Genomic DNA, 25,416 nt, shown 5'->3' with positions numbered 1-25,416 from the left:
CATCTTCCCCATGGTTATTTTCCTTTCTCCGAAGCCATTGGTAAAGAAAGCAAATGAAACATGGAGGCAGAGGCAAGCCTGGCTTCCCTGAGCACTTGCCTGCCTGGTTGCACCGCACACTAGAAGCGGTGTGAGAAGTTTCCATGCCTGTAGAACAAGACCAGGCTCTGCCCAGCTCGCAGAGCTGCTCTGGGTAGCATGTGGGGCCCCTCCTGCCAGGGCCACAGCATTTGCTCCCAGTGTCAACACACACCCCACTGACAGCTTCAGGGTCAACACCCTCCTCAGATGGACCTTGGAAAAAATAGGGAGTCCACTCTAAAAAAATTGGGTAAAGGAAAGCAAAACAGCGTTTGCCTGAAGCAGTTCTGTTTGGATTTTTTAGCTTAGAAACTTCTTATCTGTTTGTCCATTTGCCCTTAAGTGACCGATTGGTCCTTATACAGAAGTAATTGCTGGCCAACTAATAGTACGTAGTAGTCCTCGCCCTACCTCCCCACACCCCCAGCAGAGCCAGGACAGTCGGCAGCCTCCCCGTGAGCCCCGAGGCTCCTGTGCTCTGCATAGGGGACAGTCAGTGTCAGCCCAAACTTTCAAAGGGGTGCTGTGTCCTATCCCCGAATCGGACACCAGACTCTCAAAGGTACTCATTAACACAAAAATGCAATCAAGTGATTACTTTCTTGCCATGTCAGTATTTATTAATCATTAGCTAAAGCGGGTCTTAAAGCTTTACCATAAAATTAGAACTTGGTTTGCTGACAAAACCTGTAGAGGAGAAAGCTTCCCCTGCAATCTTCATGGACAAGCTTGGCAAGCAAGAAGAGCTGCGATGAATTATTATTATTATTTAAATTCTGTTAACATTTTATCAAGTTGAGAAAGAACCTTTAGGAAACAAAAAGACACAGAAATTTCTTACTACCTCCAATTCTAAAAGGTGGTTTCTGACTTCTCTTCTACAGGACAGGAAGTCATCCTAGGAGGAAACTGCACACGAACCCACAGCAAACACACCACAGCCACAGCTTTGACAGGTAATTTGTTGCCTTCGGAGTTATTTGGAAGTGCGCTGGCCGCTCACTTGCTCAGTGCATTTGGAAGTGATGCAAGATTTATGCTGATGTTAATGATCAGTCCAGGGTTTAATATAATTTTATTTTGAAAAGATAACTGATATCAAAATATTTCAAAGCCAATCTAGAGTTAAGGATAATACAGGTTATATTTTATAAACGATTATTTGTAAGAGAAAGATGATATTCAGAGACAATAATTTAAAATCCAGTTTCAAGGTTAGGGCTGATTTTTGTAACCTTCCTCTGAGATCTCAGAAATACTGCCTTAACATACTATTTATGCTAAGTTTTAATAAAAACAATCTCACAGTGCAAGCAGAAGCACTTTTGAAAAAGTGCCTGCTATAAAATGGAATTCAACAATTTAAAAGAAATAGCTTGTTACAGGTTGAATAAACGTCAGTCACTGCTTTGCTTTCCTTCTCTGTTTCCCTTGTTTTCCAGGAACAGTGGAATTGACTTTCAAACACAAAACAAGTAAAATAAGCTTTAAAAAACCAAATCTCTTTAGATTTCTGTTTGCTGCCAACCACAGTGAAGAAACAAGTCTCATTCTTTTCCTTTTGATTATCTCTTTCAAAAGCAAAAGTCGAGATTGCTCTTTCCTAAGTCTGAGCAGGTACTACGAGCAGACAGTTTCTGCCTCTTTCTTTGCCCCTCAAATGACTGCAGGAAATCTGAGGAGTATTAAAGCATTCTGAAGAAACCGAGCTCGTGATGGGTTGTGAGCTGGCTGGTGGCTTTTACTGTCTGCAAAAAGGCCTGCACTTCTGTTGTTCCGCTTGGCTCTCAGGCTGCAAGTCAACAGAAAAAAGCCTCTTTGAGCATGCCAAGAATCAGCTTTAATCTCACGGTTTGCCCACTCATTTATTCAGAAATGAGACTGTAATGGAACTTTATTCTTCCGCTACATCCGCTCAGTTCTAAGTGCGCTATTAAAACAACCTTTGACAGCCAGCACAGAGCCTGGAGTTTGCCACCACCGCTGCACCTTGATCCAAGTCGTTCATTTACAAGCTGTAGCTGTCATCACCGCCAGCTTTAGTGAGAGAAACAGTAGCTTAAGTAGGGTTAGTTAAAAAGTAAACTTACAAATTACTTTTTACTACCTGTGAAGAGCACCTTTATAAAATTTCTGGTGTGCTCATTTCTTCACTACCAATTTTTTTTTTTTCAGGTAGCCTATGGATTGCTGGAAGGGAGCCGTAGGCCGCAGCTGGATTTATCCCACTCTGATCACCTGTGCAAATGGATTTTTCTCCACCATGAGGCCATCAGAATCTTTTCTCACTCCTTACCTAACCGGACCAGACAAAAACCTAACGATTGAAGAGGTACATAACTAATTTTTAAGTAATAACTAAAATGCTTACATCATTAAACCTTACAGCAATAACTCAAGGGGAGATGAAGTGTTCAATAATAGAGATATATTTTATCTAGAGACTTACATTTAAGAGCTTCTGGAAAGGCGTAAGAAGTCACCTCTTTGCAGAAGATCAAAACTTTAAAGTCCCTACATTCTTAGGACTTCGAAACAACTTTAGTTGTTTGTTGTTTAAGAAATTGGTATGTTCAGCAAAATCATGTCAGCTGGTTCCTCTCCCCACAGAGAAGCCCAGAGGAGGGGCAACACTAAGATTCATTTATACCTATCGTGGAATTGCTTACACCGACAGTGACATAGCGATTGCAAATCATAAGAAAGTCAAGCAGAATTCTCCTTATGAGCTGTTAGACTATTACCTGCATTTCAGGGCTGTTTTATGTATTCCTTAACCTGTGGAGGTCAGATTCACATTCAAAAGGTCTGGGTTTTGTTTTGTTTTTTGACAAAAGCACGTGCTGCAAGTCTCCTTGCTCTGCTCCTCTGTTCAGCACTGGTTGCTTCAGGAACACACTTCCGAACAAAAGGGGACATAGTGAACAAATGGCTGAGTCATGGAGCTAATGGTATAATTAGAAAACACAAGCTTGGTACACCCACATACAGCTAGGACGAAGAACAGCCATTCCTGATGTGCAGTAGCAAATATTAAGGCAGAATCTGCCAGCATAGTGTGAACCCAAAGGCTCTTCTGAAGACAGGTATTTGTAGTTTGGGTTGTTGAGGGTTTCTCGCCCCTCTTCATAATTTTTTTTTAACCACAAAGGCCAATTTTCTCTCAAACAAGACAAACAAATAGCATGATAGGATGCCTTAATTCTGATATTAGCAAGAATCCTTAACTCAAATATAGTACAGATACTGGCTCTTTCAGCCAAACTCACTTTTGGTGAGCTCATTCCGTAAGTTTTAGTCAAACACTTAAAAATTCTAATTAAATTTCAGAGAAAGAAGTCACCCAGAACGATATAGTGAACCTGCTGCTCACCATGCAGCTCACTCCAGCACCAGATCAGGATATAACCACCTACTACTGCTCCTCCAGCATTTGAAACAATTCTTTTCCAGTCTAACTGCTTAAGCAGAGAGTGAGTGATGGTGAACAGACACCCTAGCAGGTCCAGCAGTTAGTGGACAAGACCTCCCCAAACTAGGCAACTTGCACAAAGTGAACTTTTTCTACAACTGTATCCAAGAGAAGCGGATGCCCCCGCTACAGCTTTAGTCAAGCTGCCTGAGGAAGCACTGAACTTCGCTGGCAACAGTAAACAGCACCTTCCAATCTAAATGTGGATGAGTTTTAGGAAAAGAGAGAGAATTTATTTTCAGAGCATCTATGCATTGAAGGCCAACTGAAACTTCCCGAGACACTGTTCCATCAAAGACTTGCTTACTTCTTACACATCAAATTTGAAAACTTATAAGGAGAAAATAACACAGCAACAGCTACATGCTTCCTACACGCAGTTCCAGTTCCCCCACCATAAGAGACACGTGCAGTTTTTCCTAATCCTAACAAAGGACAGATGACCAAAGGTATACAATGACTCATGCAGAAGTTACAACTCAATAGGCATTCATTTTCAGCTACTGTGGGGAACAGGATTTGGTGCTAGACAGACTTTCCTCGGACACAAACACTGCTATAACCACTGCTATAACCATTTTGAACAGCTGCACATCAAAATCTGCCCTCTTCTTAGGTCTTTACTAGAATTACTTCTAAAGCCAATCTACCTGTCTGTATAGTTGAGCCTAGCATCATTATCTTTGCCTCTAAGGGAGTACATTTAGTTTCATTATTTGAGCCCGTTTAAGTCTGTACAATTCACACAATTCAATGTTTCCTGTCACCACGACGACGTTCCTCCAAAGTCATAATCAAAAAGCTTCAAAACCAAAATTTTTCATGTGTTTTTAAAAAATACTTCCTCTTTTATTCTCTTCTAGGTAACCAACCAGATTCTCCCAGTTTGGACATACTCCTACCTTGCACTCCTTTTCCCAGTCTTCCTGGTTACAGACTATGTGCGCTACAAGCCCATCCTCCTCCTCCAGGGCATCAGCTTGATCGTCACGTGGCTCTTGCTCCTCTTCGCGCACGGCGTGGTGGCCATGCAGGTGGTGGAATTCTTCTACGGGATGGTGACAGCCAGCGAGGTCGCCTATTACGCCTACATCTACAGTGTCGTCAGCACCCAGCACTACCAGAGAGTGACGAGCTATTGCAGAAGCATCACTCTTGTTGCAGCCACCGTTGCCGCCGTGCTGGGACAGCTGCTGGTTTCCTTGGCAGACATATCCTACTTTCACCTGAACACCATCACTTTGGCTTCTGTGTCCCTGGCATTCGTGTGTTCGTTTTTCCTCCCCATGCCCCAGAAGAGTATGTTCTTCCACAGGAAAGATGTCGCAGAAACTCTCCCAGGACCAGATAAAGCTGTGGCTACGCTCGGCTCCAACAGCCCATCGAGCTGCCAAGAGGAGAAGGGCTCCGTGCCTGCTGACAGGGGCCCAGCACCTCAACAGCCGGCTGACAATGCCAAGCCCCAGAATCACGTGCTCAGAGTACTGGTGCAGCTGAGCAAGGACTTGAGGGACTGCTACAGCTCGAGGAAACTTCTGTACTGGTCCCTGTGGTGGGCTCTGGCTACGGCAGGCTTTAACCAGGTTCTGAACTATATCCAAGTGCTGTGGGACTTCAGAGCCCCCTCCCACAGCTCTGCAGTGTACAACGGAGCTGTTGAAGCAATAGCAACATTTTTAGGTAAGTAAAAGCTCATTAGCTACTACTTGTAACCCATCCTGTGGTAATGGCATTCTTCAGCAATAGCTTTGGTACCTTTCTGTTTATTTGCTATCAGAAGTAAGGTCAACAGCAACAGCCTCCTATATATGAAACCCAAACTGCACAAAGTATATTTTTACTTACAACTCTAAGTAGGGCCTTCAAAAACAAAAAACACACAGCTACAAGCTTTTCCTTCTTACGGAAGCTTCATTCCACCACCAAGTTTTAAAAGTTTAAGTTCAGTTCTGCTTAGACTGTGAATTTAACTTCAAGTAAGCAGTTTAAAAAACCTGTGCAATCACACCTTGCCTGTTCGTCCCTCATACACCTTAAACTAGGTGGTTTAAGAATTAAAAGAGCCTACTAACAGATACACTGCTCTAGATGGTCTGTTTAGACAGTGGATTAAAGATCTTTTCAGGATGAGTGCTCCTAAACAAATATTGTGACTGCATCTGTACCCTGGTCCATGAATTTGCCTCTGGATGTGACATACACGGAGGGGCTGAGCACGCTGTAATTGTTCAGCCTTGAGAAAACAAGGGCTTTTACTACAGTGCATAAATACTTGAAGGGGAGGAGTAAGGAGGATGGAGCCAGACTCTTGCCATTGGTGCTCAGTGACAGGACAAGTGGCAAGGGGCACAAATTAAAACAAAGTTCCACCTAAACATACAAGAACCTTTTAATTACGAGAGTGATTTAACACTGGAAGAGGTTGGCCAGAGGTGGAGACTCTCCATCCTTGGAGATGGTCAAAACCTAGATGCCATTCTCAGCAGCTTGCTCCAGTTGACCCTGCTTTTAGCAGAGCTAGGCAATCTCCAGAGGTCTCTTCCAACCTCAGCCATTCTGATTCTCATTAGTTACTCATTCCATCCAAATATGGGTAAAGTGCAACTTCATTTAAATAGCTGCGCAGTACCAGTGGAGCCTCATTGTCAGACTCACATTTACACAGCTGTGTCTCCTCCTTCATACCAGGAGCCTCCTCTCACACTTCTACAGGGAATTGCCAGTTTAGTCTTCCTCCCTGCAATCAGCATGAAGATGCATTTTCCTGGAGCTACTCCAAAACTTCTCAGACTACTGGTCTGAGCACTATTCCCAAGGGCTTTCTTGCTTTTACACCCTCTGGGACCTGACACCATTTCAGAGCACAGAAAGCACTCATAGTACTAGGGACCTCCAGTTACCGCAGTGGTGGACCAAAGGAGCAGGCCTGCTATGACATTTTGAATTCTGATGAAGAGCACATGCAACCAGCAAATGAAGTCCAATCTTGCACTAGTGTGCTAGCCTGCCTGAAAACATCTGGGCAACTGGTACTCTCTGAACTCCAAGATAGACTCTGCTTTATAACCTGCCTGGACCAGATTTCTCTTTGCATTTGAGCTAATAACCTCAGCATATTGTATTTCAAAGAGCTTTCATAAACCCACAGGAGCCTCGCTGCTCAAGGGGCATAAAAAAAACCCCATAGCTAGATAATCTTCTTACAGCAGTAGAAGGTATTTCTCCAGAATTGAGATGGGAAGAAAAGTAAACCTCATCATTATCGCAGATTAGAAAAAAAAAAAATCACGGCACTGTAGTTTGTTATACCATATTACACTCAAGTAAGGGTTTTTACTGTATGTGATGGTCAATAAGGTATTGACAAATGCAGTTCATAAGGCTTATCACCATAAACTGAAAAGACGCTTTCATAACAAAGGAAAGCATGAAGGAGTGCAATAGATTTTCATTTCTTAAAAATCTTTACATGAAGTGATTAAACTCCATTATGCATATTTCGGCAGAAAATGCTTGGTGGAATGGTTATTCTTTGCTCACAGTTGTCAAAAAAATGGAGTAACAACCATAGACTGTGCACTGCTGCCTCCAGCCTTAGGCATGAGGCCCCTTCTCAGAGTGCTTCAGTCTGTGAAGGCCCTGTAACCAAGGGGGGGGGGGGGGGGGAAAAACCCCAAACAGCAGACTGACTCCCCCACCAGTAACAGAAAATGTCAGTCACACCATTATCAAAGCCCATTGTGACTCTTACAGTGTCCGGTGCTCCTGGCACCATCCATTTACACAGTTATGCAATGGCTCTAGAAGGATGATAATGTTTCAGAGTTCATTATTACTTTTAAATGTTTAGGTTCAGCAACAGCCATGGCAGTCGGGTATGTCAAAGTAAACTGGGACCTTTCTGGAGAACTGGCGTTGGGAATTTTCTCTGCAATGGATGCTGGCGCTCTGTTTCTCATGCACTTTACTGACAACATCTGGGCATGTTATGCTGGTTACCTTGTATTTAAAGCATGCTATATGCTCCTTATAACAACAGCAATGTAAGTATAATGCACAACTGCATTAAATTGATTTTGATTAGTGTCACTTCTAAATTTAAAATGAAAATTTTACTGAAAGTTTGCCTAGAAATAAGATTTTTAAACAGGTCATGACAACAGCACATTATTTCTAAGCTTATATGAAACTATGCTTAAAATTCTATGACCTAACCATTATAATCGGTTACTCCAAGTCAGAAACTACTTATTCCGCATTTAGCTGTTCAATGATCTATACACAAGTATTCTCTAAATGATCCAATGAACATACACAGGCCTTTATTTAGCAAAAATATCCACTCCAGAAAAAGATAAGCAGGATACTCAAAAGTTCCAAAGCCAGAAAAACAAGGTATTTCTGCCAATATTAAGCTGTTCAAGCTTAATAGCCAACACTGAAAAGGCTTTATCCTTTGAAGAATCCACTGTGCACATTGAATTGTTCCCAAACTTCCTCCCACAAGTAAACTGCAAACGTCCTTCTCCAAAGTCTGGGTAACCTGTGCGTTCATTTCCAGGTTTCAGATAGCTGTCAGTCTAAGCATGGAGCGTTATGCTTTGATGTTTGGCTTCAACAACTTTGTTGCACTGGTGATTCAGACAATTTTAACTGTTGTTGTAGTAGATTCAAAAGGTCTGGGACTGGATATCAGCACCCAGGTAAGCTGCATTACTCACACTGCTTTGCTCCCCTACTCTCCTCCAAGACAGGGTTCTACTCCAAGATTAGCCTTTGGGAAGGTACTAGGTAATGTGCTAGCTTAGGACAGTTACTTAAACAGGTTCATTTAAAGTGAACTGGCAGTAGCTACAACCTACTCATCCTCTAGTCCTGCCAATTTTGCATTTCTGCAACAATTTTAAGAATATTTTCATAGAGCAGAAGGGAAAGACCACCACCTGTTACTCAGGTGTTGTGTCTTGGTTTTTTAGGGTTTTTTTTTAAAGGCTTACCATTCACAAGTTTATTGTCAAAATACCCTAAACAGAAGCGGGAATCAAGTTGAAAGGCAATCTACGGGTCTACTACTAGGGTAATTCTAAGTTACATAGTTTCACTAGATGCACCTTTAAGTTACTGTAATTCTGAAAGTTAACTAATCTCATGATTCCCTACTAAATTCCAAAGTTTAAAGTTTAGACTTACATACTGAAGGAGGTCCAAGTCTCTAGCTTTCATCTCTTCGGAGACGAGCCAGACAGCACAGGGCAGCTGTCCTCCCGTATTGCGGTGGGGAGGGGCAGCACATAACTCTGCCCCTCCTTTTACAACCATAGAGCTCCTACAGTGTGAAGTCAAGCAGTCAGACTTCTTGAATCCCTTCAAGATGGGATCATTTTAGGGCATGGCTGACAGGGAAGGGAAGGCAGCAATGGAGGGACACCCTTTAAGTTGTTACCTAACAGCAAATGCAGTTTTCTGACTCTCCCCTCTTCCTTCTTCCCCACCTCCATTTCCCAGTTTCTCATTTATGGCAGCTACTTTACACTCATAGCTGGAATTTTCCTCATCAGAAGCATATACACCATAATCTCCACCAGATGCAGACATGCCAGTGTGGCTGGTGAAAGCACTGATCCTTAACAACGGAGACAAAAAGAATGGTTGCATGCAGCAGTGCAGAAGGCTCCATCATCTGAACAATGAATTTGGAGATGCCAAATCAAGCACGACTGGTCAATGGTGAAGCACGCTGTTCATGCACCTATAGCCTCGAGAGCTGTGTCAACAGGATGATGCCGTTTGCCTGCTTTCTTCACCAGCAGTTTAATACCAAATGATCCTCAATCTTCTGTTTCAGCTCAAATTTAGTGATCTGACACCAAAACTTCTACTAACGCTCAATGGGCACAACAAGCAACTACATACAGATGCCTGAACCTCAGAACAGAAGAGCTTATAGAACACAGCCTTCAAACTTTCACTTCCATTGAGTATTTCAATTAAAGGCAATTTAGTCATAGACTTGAGACCTTCAAACATTCCTAGCGAATCTGAAGACACAGTTGCCTCATAGCAGCAAGATGATCTGATGGAAAGCTTGCCACAGAAGCCTTCTGAAAACCTGAAACTTTTTCAACTAGAAGTTGTGCCATGCATTTTTAAAGCAAGTTAACAAACAGCAATAAGCCATTTTTTCCCAAAAAACACTACTTCGGTGTGTGTTCAAAGGTGGGTTACTACAACGCTGTGTAGCACAGCAATACTGCCACTTTAGTTTACAAACACACACAGTTATTTCTGATTCCACACAGACAACGCACTCCTCAGAAATCTTAAGTTACAGGACTGCAAGGAAAATATGCTGTTCTATACGGATAAACTGCTACTGGTGCAGTGATGGCTTTTCCTGGGAGTTTATTGAGGGTATATATCTACACACTAATCTTCCCCTTCGAGTGTCAGTCTTGATAAGCATATGCATTAATTATGTCTGACAACTGCCATGACCCACACACACTTATCTGTGGAAGCAAAAATCTCCTAAACTAACTTCTTGTTTTTAAGCCATGGGGAGACACTTCAACTTCTATGCAAGGCAGCCTTACTTAAGTAACACAATTAAAAGTTTAGATATAACTGAAGCTGATTAGGGAATGTTCTTCCCACTGTATTCAGTAACATCCACTTTGGAGTCAACTATATCAGACAGTATATTTCCATTGTGTTCCTTTACTAACTTACAGATTTGCCAAGTCAGAGTTAACTGATGTTTCCCCCAATTCAACTCACAAGAAAGTAGAAATCATTAATTCTTTTAAAAACATATTTTTAAAAGCTGCTTGAGCTTGCCTTTATGCCCCAGTAAGTTTTCCCTCAAGACAGCAGAATACATGCATCATATTTATAGTTCTCCTTCAGGAATTCCAGCTAAAGTTGGTCCTTTTCAAATTAATTTCTCATCTCAGCATTTGTTTCAACACAGAGCTTGAGTTTGCAGCCATTAAATAACTTTGAACTGCAGTACCTGGGCACTGCATGTGCCTCGTAGAACTCAGCATGTACCTCTTACAGCATCTTCTTACACACGTAAGAGCTGACATATTAGGATTAAAAGTATTAATCTAGAAGGTCTCCAAATTAACTTTAGCCCTCTTGATAGAGAAATTATAAAGTGAAGCGCTTTGATGGCAAAGCAGAAGAGGACACTGAAAAGCTATGGGAACTCTAGCTTCTGGGCAACTATGCTAGTTGCACAAGCAATTACATGAAAAACTGCAGAGATACTCAAGACAAAAACATCTATAATCATGAGTGAAAAATTAATTTTGTAAATATAGCTATTTAAAAAATCTAGTCAAAACAGCTATGGTGTCAGTTTCTGCTCAATATAAAGGAGACTCAAACAATACAAGATCTTCAGCCACTTGTCTGGAGTTTGACAAACATAAAATTAGTGAACAAACACTGAACAGTTGTAGTTGAGTGCAGTAGAAGCTGCTAATCTTATCTGCATTCAAGCTAGTTATGAAAAATAAGTATTCCACTATTTCTGCAGCACAATCTAAAACTACATGCCTTGCATACTTCAATGAATTTCAGTATCTCTTAGCAGTAATTAGCTTCATTTGGACCAGAACAATAATTTCAATAGATGCTGACCTCACCAGCCCTTGTCCACAACTTAATTTACATCAGTTTAGGTGAAGATAGCACAGGATCGTTCCCCTTCCACAAGGCTGTTCATCTCGTTGGTGACACATCCGGTTGCTTTGGTCCAGTTCCCTGCAATAAGCATATTTAAGCGTTCCACAAACCCTTCTGAACCCTTGCAGTTCCTCACTCTACTACATTTACGTGTTACCATCCCAAAACAGGTAAGGTCAACAACAGGGAAGGACATGCAAAAAACAGTGGTGAGAGCAAGGGCATCACTAACATCCTGGAAACCCTCAGTTGCTGGGGATTTTTTTTAGTGAATTTCCCAGAAAATCTTGGGCATTAAACTATACACCATACTCTATCCTGCAGTCCTCATCAGAAGGAGAAGACAGACTTCATGTCTGTTTTAAGTATGCCAACAGGACGAAGCCAGACATTTAAATGAGGAATGCTACTATAAGCAGCTGCTTGTATAAGCTGCCTTTCCCCTGCTTCCAGATCTCCAAAGCTTCAAAAAAAAAAAAAAAAGATACAGAAATTACTACCCCTCCTGTAGGCAGGTAATGGAAGCCAAAAGCACTGGCATCAGAGTGTTTTTACAATTTTACAAGCAGTGATCAAGTCTTTCAGGTCCCTAGAAATAAGATCTAACATTCAGGCAGCCAATTACAGGTGAAATGTCTTACCTTCAAGACTTTTTGCATTTGTCTCAAATGGGCTTGCACATCCTTTTCTCAAAAATCAGTCTGATCTTATTTATTCCAGTTGTCTTGAAAGCTGTTAGAATTTTATTCTTCAGCTGGTCAGAAACCTTTAAGCTTGCAGTTTATGTATTCATGATACATTTACATTATTTGCTTAGTTCCAGTATTACATGTGAACTTAAGCCAAGTTACATCTGTGTTTAAAAAAAACACCACCAACTACTCTGATGCAGAGCAGTATTTTTCTTGAACCTTCTCTTCTACTACAGACTAGACAAGCCAGACATTTTTTCCCCTCTACAAATTCCATTCTAGTATGGCAGGAAGCATTCCAGTAAAAAAAAAATCAATTAATTTAATATTCCACTAGAGGTCTTACTAATATATATATAAATCTTTTAATAAAAACAGTGCTATTGCATCTGTGGTACCTTGGCCTGCTATTACACGTACTTTCTGATCACAACTACATCTTGTTCAAAGACTGTCATTAGCTACCCATAATTATGGGTCTTTTGCAGCTAACCATTTCTCAAGTAACCACCCTCCCCAGTGCTTCCAGTGTCCTTCATTATACAGCTGTTCTGTCAAAATAATCCAAGTTCACTTAACATTTTCCTGTTTGATACGTCACATCACATGTTCTAGAACAGCAAGCTTACTCACAAGGACAAAGAAACATATCCAAGCGAGGCATGCAAAGATTTTAAGCCTAACTCACCTTTAAGCATGTTGCTGTTGATAACTCATCAGTGTATGAGACTCACAATATGTATATTTTAACCCAATAAAACGTTGCTGCACAGAAATAATGCTACACAATTGTTTTTTCTAATATTTATTTTTTTCACCTGCAAACTGTAGCAAAACATGATCAGCTTTATTATGCAGACAGGTATCCCTCTAACATTAGAGATTTAGGCGTGTATAAATAGAAGAGCTCTTAGGAAAGGAAAACATTTTGAGAAATGAACAAACCTTCAATTTAACTTCATGACTTCCAATACCAATGGTTAAAATGATGTAGCTCATTCATTCCAAGAGATACAACAGCACCTTAAAGTGGCTGATCTATTTCCCAGTAACATTTTTCACATAACAATGTGTTAAAGTTACAAATACTGATATGCACAAATAGCTATTTTCTAAGAAAAATATGTACAGTACTGCAGCATAATGAATGTGGTATCTGCAATAACTTATTAGCCAATTTTAATATACATGATACCGTTACTTTTTACCTGCCAGTTCACAGGTTCAAGGATGTTACCACAGCCCTCTGTTTTGCACGTTATTACCTGGTGGGGGGGAGGTGATTTTCTTGGTTTGTGTTTGGTATTTTTTTTTTTATTTTTTAAAGGTACACAATGCAGGCTTTTATTTTTACTTCTTAAAGACTTCTTTTGTGTTTAAAGCTAATATCAGTGAAACAAGACAACAGTGCAAGAGGCGCAGAGATGTTATGTGACCACGTAAGAGTTCTTTTGGGTAAAGTGTCTATAAGGCTATAAGAAAGGATTGGTTGATGAGCTTCCTGTTGGAAATTGTCCTGTTGGTGCACCAGCCTGGGGGAAAATGGAAGAAGAAAAATAAGGCAAGTATTTAAGATTTTTTTCCATATTGTAAATTGTAAATGCAGGATATATAACAAAGAAAACAACCTATCAGGAAGTATTTCTGGTTTATGTTGCAGTCTTTTTTGGCGGTTCTCCGAAATTACGCTACTGTAAGAGCATGGTATACAAGCATCTCTGTTTTGATTTGAACAGCCTTACAAATGCCATGTCATCATAATCCTGAAATGCATTTAGGAGAGTCACATGCTGCCTTCCCTTATTTGAAGCAAAAAAAAAAATCCTTGTGTGTGTCTAAATTAAAAAGTTTTACAGATCATGCCTCTTCGAGACATACAGAAGTTATTAATATCATGCAACAATTCACTTACCATAAAAGGGTTACTAGATACTCCAACAGCTGCAACTTGTCCAAAAGGAGTTACTACAGGCTTTGCCTGTCCAAATGCAGCAAAACCTGCTCCTTGGAAAGACAAGTGGAAAACATTAATACTAGTAACCAATCTTTAAAGACTTCTTTGCTGCAGCTCCCCCACAAAAGTAAGTAGAAGCTTTCACTGCGCAATCAGCAGGACTGATCCCACTTAAACAGTATCAGGAGCATAAGTGTAAAAAAATATGGCTGGGGTTTTTGTTTGTTTTCAACTGTTTGTAACTAATCAATTTCCAATTTCTACATACACACTTTTAAAATGTTATTTTGTCATTTAAATTTAGGGAGGAAGTACTTTCCAATTTTCTCTTGCCTATGTTCTATGAAGTTAGAGAAAGTATTACAATCTGTTGCAGACACTCCAGAAATGAAGATAAAACAATCCTTCTTGCATAAAAACCCTGTAAGCCTGGGAATACTTATAATTTTAGTATCAGATAATGGTAAAATTTCAGTTACATCACTGTACACAGCCAAGTCAGAAAGCTCAACTACAGAGCCAAAACAGTGTGGGCACCCTTCACCAGTATTATCATCAAGTTCATATAGAAATAAATATGCACCCATTACTGCTAACTACAGACAGACCCTTTTCTCCACATTTCTACTTTAAACAAGGTTATCTAAAATGTATGGACCTACCATTTGGCTGCTGAGCAAAAGCAGTCTGTTGAGGAAAAGCTGCCTGGGTTGGGAATGTGGGCTGCTGGAAGTTGCCGCTAAAACTAGTAGGAAGACTGTAGGAGGCAGGAGTTCCAAATCCTGCAGGCATGCTCATGGATGCAGTTCCAAATGTTGCTGCTGGTAGGCAAAAAAAAAAAATCAACATTCAATTATTTGTAAGAAATCACTTTTTTTGTGAGACAAATTACTATAACGCCATGTTATGAAAACTCTTCTAATGCCTCAGTGGCCATACAAAAGCAAAGCTCAACTTCTACAGCAACTGAACCAATTTGTTAGCTTGGGTCGCCACCCACTAGGTGCATAATTTACTTTAGCACTTTGAAAATGAATGGAATAATTTAAAATTTACTAGATCCAGCACATTCAGATATACTTTCTGAAAAGGAAATTATTTTTTACATTCTCTATGTTATTATATACTTCCCCCAGAGTTTTTCTGGTAAAAGTCTGTACACATCAGAAGCAAGCACTTTCAGGCAGCATAAGCCCCTCTGTTTTTCTCCTTCTGAGAAAAGCACGATTGGCTCTTCCTACTTTAAGCTGCATTACAGGAAGTTACAAGGAAAAAACAAAATCATAAGGGATACATGCATCCCCTCTCTCCATCCCATTCTTAATGCTACTGTAAAGAAAATTCTCACCATGCACATTATTTGCACACAGGGTTCCTATTGCAAATGCTCTTACTATTGAAGTAAGACTTAAAACAACAAAAAAACCCCAAAACTTTTCATCTGATTCTCTGCTGAGCATTTCAAGTAAAGAACCCACAGCTCATATGCAATTCCACATGCCTTCAGCAAATAAACAGGAGCACATCAAGTGCAAAAATGTAGTAACAAAACCATTATTCACTCTTTTGGGAGTTATTCTTGAAAGGAGAAGCAGATAGAAGTTTTTTCAGTACACATACAGACACTAGGCATTTTATTCTAGAAAACAGTAAGAGTTTTCTTTTGAAATGCTACAAGTTAGATTTTATGCAAGCTCGTCTGTTTTAAAAAAATAATATAGTTAATGAATATAGTTTAGTTATTAGTTGAAAAATTTACCCCAAAAGTATTCAAGGGCAAGACATTATACAAACATAAACTGTTGACAAAGTACACGCAAAACTGATGTACTAACATTGTTCTCAAGTAACAGTTAGCAGGGAAGCTATTCAACAGGAAATCTTGCTAAGACATCAAACAAAAACACAACAAAATGAGCAGTGACTTGGGATATCCCTAAAGGCATCAAGCTACTGTTGGTAGAAACTTCAAGTCATTCAACTTGTTAGCATGGTATCATGACCATGGAGGATATCAATAATGGTTTTGTTTTAGTTGCTTAATAGGTTTGTCTATGTATGCTCTTCTCTCTTTGCCCAGTTGCCAAATACCCACACCCACTCCATTTTGAAACATGGAAAGTATTCCAAAATTCTATGTGCAGAGAACCAGATAGCTATCAATAAGCTTTTACAAGCAAGAACAATTAGCCACAAGAAACTTGATACCAAATGTGGCCACCTACCAAAATGAGCCTGAGGAAATATGTGAGAGTGCATTGCTCCCGAGAGGCCTTATGGAAGCCACAAAGAGACCAGACAATGTCAAATCATTTATACACTCTTGAACAGTCATTTCTTAGTTTATATAGAAAGAGCAATATACACACATATATGTATCCAACAATTTGTCCATAGCATGACCAGCAATAGATTAAGCTAAGAAAACCACCAGAAATAAATGCTGCAAACTCCCATGTAATAAATCACAAAGTTCATGCAGAAAGCAAGCTAAGCATAAAAGGACAAGCTACAAGTTTACAGCTTACACTGAAAGGGGTAGAATATCATCTTTACTTATAGTCAGTATCTCTGTTACCTAGTACCTAACATCAGTATAGCTACCAAAGGGTTAGAACCTCTGCAAGCCAAGGATAGCAGTTTAGAAAGTGGAAGGACAGAGTTGCCGTATTTAAATTTATCTAAAGCAGCTACAAATTCTTCACGATGACCCAAAATAGCACAGATAGGAATGAGATTAAAAGAAGGAAAAAGATATTTTGGGCATTAAAGTAACTGAACAAGTTTAACTGCATAATATCTCAGAAGGGACTGAAAAGAGAACTCATTTTAGCAGAGGACATGAATTTGATAGTATCAGTTTTAACTTAGCCTGATCACTTTAACTCAACCTACCTAAAACTTTGTGCAAAACATAATTCAATGTTAAAATACATACATCAGCAGATTTCAATCTGTAGAAGATCAGTTAATAGATACAAGTGCCAAAATTTAGCAGTGCCTTTGGAGAAGAAAATTAGCATAATCTAGCAGTCATCTAAATCCAAGTTCAGTATTTTAAAGAAAAGCATGTTTGCTTTTTTAGGAAGCAATTAAGTCTTTGTCTATGGAATTACGATTCCACAGAATCCTCCCCCAGATAATTAATGTAATTCACAAGTGTAAAGATTATATTTAAACATACATTTTACTGTTACAGAAGAGAAAAATAAAGGACACCACCAATGCACTGAACGAGCAGACTGGTGAGGCGTTAACAGCCCAAAAGCCTTGTCTTTCGTGGTTCTATCTCCAGGCTCTTTGGTTTTGAGTGTTTTCAGGACTTTGAAGTGAGAAAGAAATTAAAAAAGCAAGTGTACCATCTTAGCAGCAGGGCTTTCAAGATCCCCGATTTCAGGGCAACCTGCTACAAAGCATGCTTCAAAGCCAAGGTTATAGTCCGGGAAGGTACCCAAGTGGCAATACACAGGCTACAAATAGCTTAAGTAGTATTGGAAGATCTTAAACAGATCATTTTGATATTTTTCGTGGCCACCATTTGAAATCCTACGACAGGGCCAGAAACAGGAAAATAAGTCCTCAGCTCAATAAAAAAACATGACTTCTCTCAAAAGAGTAGCTGAAGTTGATTTCTGCAGCCTATTCTTAAATACTGTACTCTACACCGAACAAACACAGAACATGTCAAATAGACTAGAGACAGATATTACAGAAAATCTTTAAGGAACAAATTACACAGCTACGAAGAAAAGAATCAGTGCAAGTCTTGAAAGAAAGTTTCTCAAACACTTAGCAATATTTTTTCCTAACCTGTTGCTCCTCGGCTGTTGGTCTGGAATGGATTTGTTGAAGGTGCCACTGGGGCAACTGGGGCAGCTACAAATGGATTTGTGGAAGGTGTTGCTGAAAGATTAAAAACATTTTACTTAATGAAGTCTTTTAAGAATAGCTAAATCTGACTCATTAAGTTTATACAGTTTTTAGAGAGAGATATATAAGTGTCTAAAGTCACAAGAAAAATTAGGAATTTATAATGTAATGCTTAATTTGAAATGCATGACAACAGCAGTACTTTTTGGCATCCTTAGTAACTTCAGTATCACTAGTGTCAAAGTATAGCACTATCAACTACAAATCAGTAAGACGTTTGCTTACAGTCCACAAAAGGTGTTAGTAACACACTTCTATACCTCCAAATGGAGCAGGCACACTCGAAGATGCAGGCTGTGTCTGTGCAGTAGCAGCCACGGGTACTGTTCCAAAAGCATTGCTGAAAATAATTCATACATTCAGTGAAGTCAGAATTGCTTGCTTAACAATTAAATACCACTTACAGTTACTGTTGACATGTAAAAGAAAAGGAATGCTTATGTGCAGTTTGCGAACTGCAAAATAATTCACTGATGCCAGGAACTGAGCCCCTAATGCCAGGGTCAGAGACTATAACTAGTGCTGAGCAATCAAAAGTCATCTCCACCAACAGCAGGAGAAAGAATATTGAACAGATGCCATCAGCGTAAAGGTTGCAAAGCAGAAGCTTTAGGGGCACTTGCAATACCAAGCAGAGGTATAACAGGCATTTGGTATTTATTATTTTAATAATCTAAAAAAATAAGTGGTTGGCACCATTTACATTATAAATATCTGAAATTTTTTTTTTTTTGCCAGGGATGATGCCATGATTTCCAGTATGCATGCAGATATTCTGTACAGGAAAGTGTTACCATCTAACAGGTTTAGCATGTAATGACTAGAAAGGTGTAGAGAACATTCTGCTGATAGAAAGTATTTTTAATTTTATCTTATAATATCCTATCGGACAGTAATACTATTATTTAAAACAAAGGATGCAGTTTCAGCAGTACCTCTAAACTCCTTCAACATTTTCCCATTTAGATAAAAAGTAAAACCAGACTCGAGAAACAACTCTGAGCTACTTTTCTGCATATTGCTGAAGTCCATATAGAAAGTCAGCTACTTCTAACAAAGTACCTGCTAACATTACTGGTGGAAGTATATGCGTTACTAGAGGTTGCTGTGGAGCTGAACACGCTGTCTAATTCTGCTAGAGCCGCATACTTGTCTGAAGATGCACTTGACTGATGTGGGGCTGACAACGCAGGACCTGCTGATGCTGACACTACTGTACTGAAGCCACTTCCTTGCTCACTACCACCTAGAAACAAAGAAACCAGATTAAAAGTAATGAAGATGGTCCCACTTTCTGGCCTGCCAATGTTAAAAACTAAATGAACGTTCATGAACAGTTTAAATTTCAGACTGAAAAATTAAACATGCACTAGGGCACAGGAAAAAAAAAGTTTAACAAGCCATTAGCTATTAGCAAAGTGTCATGCTTCTATAGATATTCTGCAGCTCCAAAGAGCCCCTGGTTTCCCTGGAAAATGACGACTCAATTTCAGCTAGAAAATCTAACAACACACATACCCTCAAACAATCCATTTGAGAACAAAGCTCTACGTTACAAACCAACAAGTTTTTATACACCATTTGAGAAGAAAAAAAGTTACAGAATAACTAGGTTTTTTTCTCTCCTTAACTTAAAATCAACTAAATCGAAGTATCACAGCTACTGGGTTATAAAAAACCAAAACCAAATCTCATTGTGGCAGAGATACGAAAGCTACTCTGGCAGTTCTCTGCAACAACTGTAGCTCTCCACTCAAGAGCCTTCACTATAAGTTTTATCACAAAAGTTTTATCTTTTTATGTTTTCACCATTGCAACAATAATTTAGATATTTCCAATTAGAGTTATTCATCTTGATAGGAAGCAGGTTCCCAAAAAAGCAGTTTTCTGATGACACTCTTTTGGAGTGATATCGTCTTAAAACTTAAGATCTTACACACGAAGGGTACACCGACATGAAATTCTACTGATAACTTAAAGAAAGGACATTTTGAAACACGGTTACTATTTTGACAAGCACAGCCATTGTTGTGGTAAGTATATACACATAGAATATGCAAGTCAAAGAATCAGTTTAATACCTTGTCCTGCGCTGAAAATATTGTCTAAATTAGCAAGAGCTGCGTATTTGTCAGCTGACTGGAGATTCAGTTTATTCACTGCAGCTTTACTGACTGCAGTTGCTGTTGCGTTGCTCTGAGAAGCATTGAAGGCTCCAAAATCAGCACTGGAGGATTTGGGGAAGTTATCAAAGTGAGCAAAGTTAGCATTCACTGATCCAGCGCTTCCACCTGTAACAAATTAAGTTAAATATGATCAACACTCCAAAGCTAGAAAATGTCTCTCTAACTGTAAATGATCGCACCATAATCCTGCCTCTCTGTGGTTACATAAGGCAAGATGTTTCCCTGCCCCATCCCACACATTTAAGACCCTTTCTCATTTCCTTCAAAGTTACACTGGGTCAGCAGAAAAAGAATTTTTTTTTTTTTATGTTTTTCAGTCTGCAGATCAGGGACAAAATAAACCCTCAAACTTCAACAGCTTGATCACAGCCATAATTTGATCTTAAAAGCTATATGCTGCTATCTATTTGCTGTTAAAGTACTTTTGACAATAACATTTTGCTAGAAAAAGAAGTATTTGTCTGAATCTTTAATATTCAAATATAGAAGCTTCATTTTCCTGTTGTGTCTAACAAATAGCTACCATTTACATTTACTTATGGTACAATGTTTAACCATTTTAGATGTCAGTCATCGTTCTACAGAAAAAACAGTGCCTAAAAGTCCAAAAGTAGGATGATTTCATGTCAAGGTTTGGAGACATAGTGTGGTTCTCTGTTCTCGGATTTTTAGACTACATCAAATCAGAAAAGAGGTGAGGGGGAAGACACAACACAGCTCTTTTTATACCAAGTCTCCACTGACATCAGAGATATAGAAGTCAGTTTTAAAAATCTCACTTAGGTCCACACAACTGAACTTCTGTTCAAATATGAAACCATGAGCTTCCATCTCTTCAATGTCCTGATAATTTAATCTAGGCAGGTTACATACTTAAATTGAAATGAGTTGTTCCATTAAGTGTATCACATTTTATAACAGTTGAGGATTTCACTCATACTACAGAACACAGAACTTCCTATTAGCATAACCAGTAAGTTAAAACACAGGCAACAGTAGGAATGAAGATGCTACACTACAATGGCACAAAATGAAGCAAGCTGAGTTTTCCACTGCGTGGAACTTACTGTGTACAGCCTGGAGAGGAAAAGCTGAAGTAAATTCACCAAAACTGCAGCTAGATGAAAGCGTTCTGAACGCTGGACAGCCAGAAATTGTGTGGGGGTTAAAGTTAACATAAGAAGGGAGAAAGAAAATTTGAAAAAAGTTTAAAACACCACCACACTCAAAAGAAAAAAAAAAAAAAGGAAAAGAAAGTCAGTCAGCCAAAGATCTAGACAAACAGCAAGTGTCAGCTCAAGCAGAAGTTCTAAAGCATGATCAAATTAAAGGAAAGCAAAACAAATCTTAGCAATAGGCTCTACACATGAAGTCAAATATACTGAAGTGTGTGCATGTGTTATACATACAGACACACACTTTTGTTTGGTACTGTGATGTGCTTTTGGGTCTACTTAAACACTTCTCTTACAAGATACAGAGTCCATTCAATATTTATCAAAAGCAGTACAGCTTACTCTTTTCATAGTTATTTCAGGTGTAGAGCTAACAAACACATAGTGCCATAAATCAGACTTCTCAGTAGCATTAGCAAAAAAAAAAACACAACCAAAATCAACACCAAACAGAAGAAATTCATTTTGAGTTTCCCCAGAGCTTCAGATGGCTTGATTGCATTAAAGTAAGCAGATGCAAGAAAAACTCAACTTAAGTACCTTCCAGCATAAAGGTAAGGATTATTTCAATTAAGTATTAATCAAAAGTGCTAGGAGTTCTACCTGTATTTTGGGGCTCAAAAGAAGACTGACTTGCTGTGGGGAAACCTCCAAAACTACTTGAGCCACTAGGCTGTCCAAATGCATCAAAGTTTGCAAAACCTGCATTTGCAGAGTTCTGCGCTGTAAATTGCAAAGGAACAAAACATGTTAATGGATATGGGAAATAAACACAAAACCAGACGTATTGACTGAATTCATGGTCATGACAGCCTCCAAGGGTTATGTCCTACCTTACAGTTTCTTTTCAAATGAGAAAATTATACATGATACTCTACAACTGAAAGTAGTCTTTGAAGAAGCTTTCACAAATTACCTTCACAGAGCTGTACCAGTCAATGCTACTTCTCTCCTCCTCACACAGGCTGCTACTCACAACTGCATGATCTGAAGTCCAGTTCAGCTTAACCCTAGAGTGTTTGCAGTGGTGGCTGATCAGGGGAAAACAGCCAAAGAGTACAGAATACCAGATTTATAGCTGCAGAACCCAAACCAGGTATCACTCACTAAATGCTAGTTTCCAGAACTAGAATTTGTGAACTGAACGTTTCTTTGGGAATAAAAATTAGAAGGTATTCTTGTAACGTACTGACAATTTGAGTTCTCATATACAAAGTGCTTCTTCCTTGGGTGAATTTAGTTTGGCACTACTTGAATAGTTTTGGCTAGGTTTATAAATTCGTTTCACTGGAGAATTCAGTTTTCAAACAACTAAATCAGAGTACAGAAATATGGAAAGTCAATACCAATGTCAAGAAGATAGCATTCATAGAGTGTATCCACAAAAAAAATCCAAGGAAATTTCAAACAGAATTTCAATTTTCACCTTCCTTTTGTGCCATGCTATAGGAGAAAATAAAAGTTAACACCCATCTCATTTCAAACAGCTGGACATTCAGCACAATAGATTCAACAGGAATTGTCTGCCTAACTGACAAGCTCCCAGAAAGTCTTCAACAGTGTGACAAGCAAGGAATAAGCAAAAGTTTTTTATCAAATGCAAAACAAGCCCCTACATGTATGTAATTTCAATTGCTATCTAAAGAAAGTCCACAAAACACCTTCCAGAATAAGATGGCAACAGATTATATTTTTGGGTCAGGATTTGTTTATTCTGGAGGGATTCTGCAGATAAGGTATATACAGAAACAATAAATCATGCTGATTGTTTGAGTAGTGTTAATAGATGGATAATGCTAATTAAAAGTTGCATTATTTCACTTAATTTCTATTCAAAAAAGCATCTGTACTACAAATCCATAAACTAAAGGGACTTTTTTTTTAATACAAATCACAGTATTCCACAATGCTCCTAATATAAATGAAAGTGCAAGTACTTCCCTTCATGGGGGATACTGGGAGAGAGGGGGAGGTCTGACTCTAGTCGATACCGCTTTTTATTCGAAGTGAGCATGCATATTGGGTTTACATGGCATGGTTTTGGCAGCAGAGGTCTGCAGGGGTGGCCCCAGTGAGATCAGAAGCTGCCCCCACTTCTGACAGCCAGCTCCAAAACAGACCTGCTACCACCCAAGGCTGAGCCCATCAATAATGCTGGTGGCAACTCTGTGGTAACATATTTAAGAAAGGGTAAAAAAAGACTGTGCAGCAGCTGTGAGAGAGAGGAGACAAACACAAGAGAAACAACCCTGCAGACACCAAGGTCAGGGAAGAGGGAGGGGGAAAACATGCTCCACGTGCTGGAGCACAGATTCCCCTGCAGCTCATGGAGAATCACAGAGTCATTAAGGTTGGAAAACACTGCTAAGATTAAGTCCAATCACCCACCCAAAAACACTATGTCTACTAAACCATATCCCGAAGTGCCACATCTACACGGTTTTTAAACACCTCCAGGGATGGTGACTCCACCACCTCCCTGGGCAGCCTATTCCAATGCCTGACCACTCTTTCAGTAAAGAAATTTTTCTTAATATCTAATCTAAACCTCCCCTGATGCAACTTGAGGCCATTGCGTCTCATCCTATTGCTAGTTACCTAGGAGAAGAGACCAACACCCACCTCACTACAACCTCCTTGCAGGTAGTTGTAGAGAGCAATAAGGTCTCCCCTCAGCCTCCTCTTCTCCAGACTAAACAATCCCAGTTCCCTCAGCCGCTACTCACAAGACTTGTTCTCCAGACCCCTCACCAGCCTCGTTACCCTTCTCTGGACACACTCCAGCACCTCAATGTCCTCCTTGTAGTGAGGGGCCCAAAACTGAACACAGTACTCGAGGTGCAGCCTCACCAGTGCCGAGTACAGGGGCACCATCACCTCTCTACTCCTGCTGGCCACGCTATTCCTGAGACAAGCCAGAATGCCGTTGGCCTTCTTGGCCACCTGGGCACACTGCTGGCTCATGTTCAGCCAGGGGAAGAAAGGTTGTCCCCATGCAGCCCATGGGGGACCAGGATGGAACAGATATCCACACTGCAGCCCATGAAGGACCCCACACCAGTGCAGGCAGAGATGCCCTGAAGAAAGCTAGAGGCTGTGGAAAGACCATGGTGGAGCAGGCTCCTCGCAGGAGCTGTGACAAGTGGAGAGGAGCCCATGCAAGAGCAGTCCATGCCTGAAGGACCATACCCCACAGGAAGGGCCCATGCTGGGGCAGTTCTTTAAGAGCTGTAGCCCATGGGAAGGGCCCACATTGAAGAAGTTTGTGAAGGACTGTATCCCGTTGCAGGGGAGGGACCCCGGAGCAGGGGAACAGCATGAGGAGGAAGAAGTGGCAGAGATGGAGTGGTATGAACTGACCTGCACACCCATTCCCCATCCCCTCAGGCGGAGGATGTAGAAGGGTCAGGAGTGAAACTGAGCCTGGAAAGAAGGGGTGAAGGTGATTTTAGTTTTGTTTTTATTTTTCACTGTCCTGCTCTATTACTAATTGACGATAAATTAAGTTAATCTTCCCCAAATCAAGTCTGTTTTCCCCATGACCGTAACTGGCGAGTGATCTCCCTATCATTACCTTGACTCAAAAGCTTTTTCATCATATTCTCTCCCCCATCCTGCTGAGGAGGGGGAGTGAGAGCACAGCTCGGTGGGCACCTGGCAGTTAGCCTAGGGCAACCCACCACAGCAGGAGAGTCAACGGGGAAAAAAATAAAATTAAAAAAACCCAGAACAATGAGAAAGTAAGGTTTTCAGAAAGCCTAGGGCAACCCACCACAGCAGGAGAGTCAATGGGGAAAAAAATAAAATTAAAAAAACCCAGAACAATGAGAAAGTAAGGTTTTCAGAAAGTTCTGTCCCAAAATTTTCACCTTTGAAGTGTGCAAGGAGAAAAAGTTGACAAACAGAGGAAAAACAGTTTATTATACCATCTGTATTGGTTTAAACAATTTTCTACAGACTTCAGCTCCAAAGCCCACAGTTGGGTTTTTTTGTTTGTTTTATTTTCAAACCAGTAGCTTTTTAAAAGGAGTATCTTAGGAATCCAATTGCACCTTGCTTTAAAATGAAAGTGATGCTTTCATCCTGATGCATCAGCTGGATAGGGGCTACTCAGAGACTGATGTTTCATTGAGCAAACAGGATTAAGTACATAAACATCACTCCTGGAATTGTGACAAAATTCTTCATTTTAACTACTCACACAAACACAATACTGTGCCAAGAATCCTAAATG

At 40.0% G+C, this 25,416-nt stretch overlaps 2 protein-coding genes across 12 annotated transcripts in view; one reads left to right on the top strand and one right to left on the bottom strand.

The window, feature by feature from the left end:
* The first annotated feature begins 990 nt into the window (after nucleotides 1-990).
* SLC19A3 (solute carrier family 19 member 3) lies at nucleotides 991-9,327 on the top strand. Its single transcript, XM_075417322.1, has 6 exons — nucleotides 991-1,037; nucleotides 2,257-2,413; nucleotides 4,417-5,233; nucleotides 7,404-7,596; nucleotides 8,115-8,256; nucleotides 9,059-9,327. The coding sequence occupies exons 2-6, from the start codon at nucleotides 2,264-2,266 to the stop codon at nucleotides 9,179-9,181; spliced, it is 1,425 nt and encodes a 474-aa protein (XP_075273437.1). The 5' UTR covers nucleotides 991-1,037; nucleotides 2,257-2,263; the 3' UTR covers nucleotides 9,182-9,327.
* Nucleotides 9,328-12,700: 3,373 nt separating this feature from the next.
* The window catches only part of AGFG1 (ArfGAP with FG repeats 1), a 37,463-nt gene continuing 24,747 nt past the window's right edge, over nucleotides 12,701-25,416 (bottom strand). The window contains exons 6-15 of one of the 11 annotated variants that reach the window (XM_075417919.1): nucleotides 21,786-21,905; nucleotides 21,075-21,146; nucleotides 19,903-20,112; nucleotides 18,884-19,067; nucleotides 18,082-18,161; nucleotides 17,702-17,794; nucleotides 16,117-16,164; nucleotides 14,554-14,712; nucleotides 13,850-13,935; nucleotides 12,701-13,469 (exon numbers count right to left, since the gene is read on the bottom strand). In XM_075417919.1, the coding sequence (XP_075274034.1) occupies nucleotides 13,410-13,469; nucleotides 13,850-13,935; nucleotides 14,554-14,712; nucleotides 16,117-16,164; nucleotides 17,702-17,794; nucleotides 18,082-18,161; nucleotides 18,884-19,067; nucleotides 19,903-20,112; nucleotides 21,075-21,146; nucleotides 21,786-21,905 (1,112 nt within the window). In that variant the 3' untranslated portion in view covers nucleotides 12,701-13,409. Of the gene's footprint in view, nucleotides 13,470-13,849; nucleotides 13,942-14,553; nucleotides 14,713-16,116; nucleotides 16,165-17,701; nucleotides 17,795-18,081; nucleotides 18,162-18,883; nucleotides 19,068-19,902; nucleotides 20,113-21,074; nucleotides 21,147-21,785; nucleotides 21,906-25,416 lie in introns of all 11 variants that reach the window. The other 10 variants (XM_075417917.1, XM_075417918.1, XM_075417922.1 and 7 more) reach the window with 10 other exon arrangements.

The sequence above is a fragment of the Opisthocomus hoazin genome, chromosome 4 (assembly GCF_030867145.1).
Source record: "Opisthocomus hoazin isolate bOpiHoa1 chromosome 4, bOpiHoa1.hap1, whole genome shotgun sequence".
NCBI lineage: Eukaryota > Metazoa > Chordata > Aves > Opisthocomiformes > Opisthocomidae > Opisthocomus > Opisthocomus hoazin.
The sequence above is the reverse complement of the archived record's forward strand: the minus strand, read 5'-3'. Positions and strand labels throughout refer to the sequence as shown.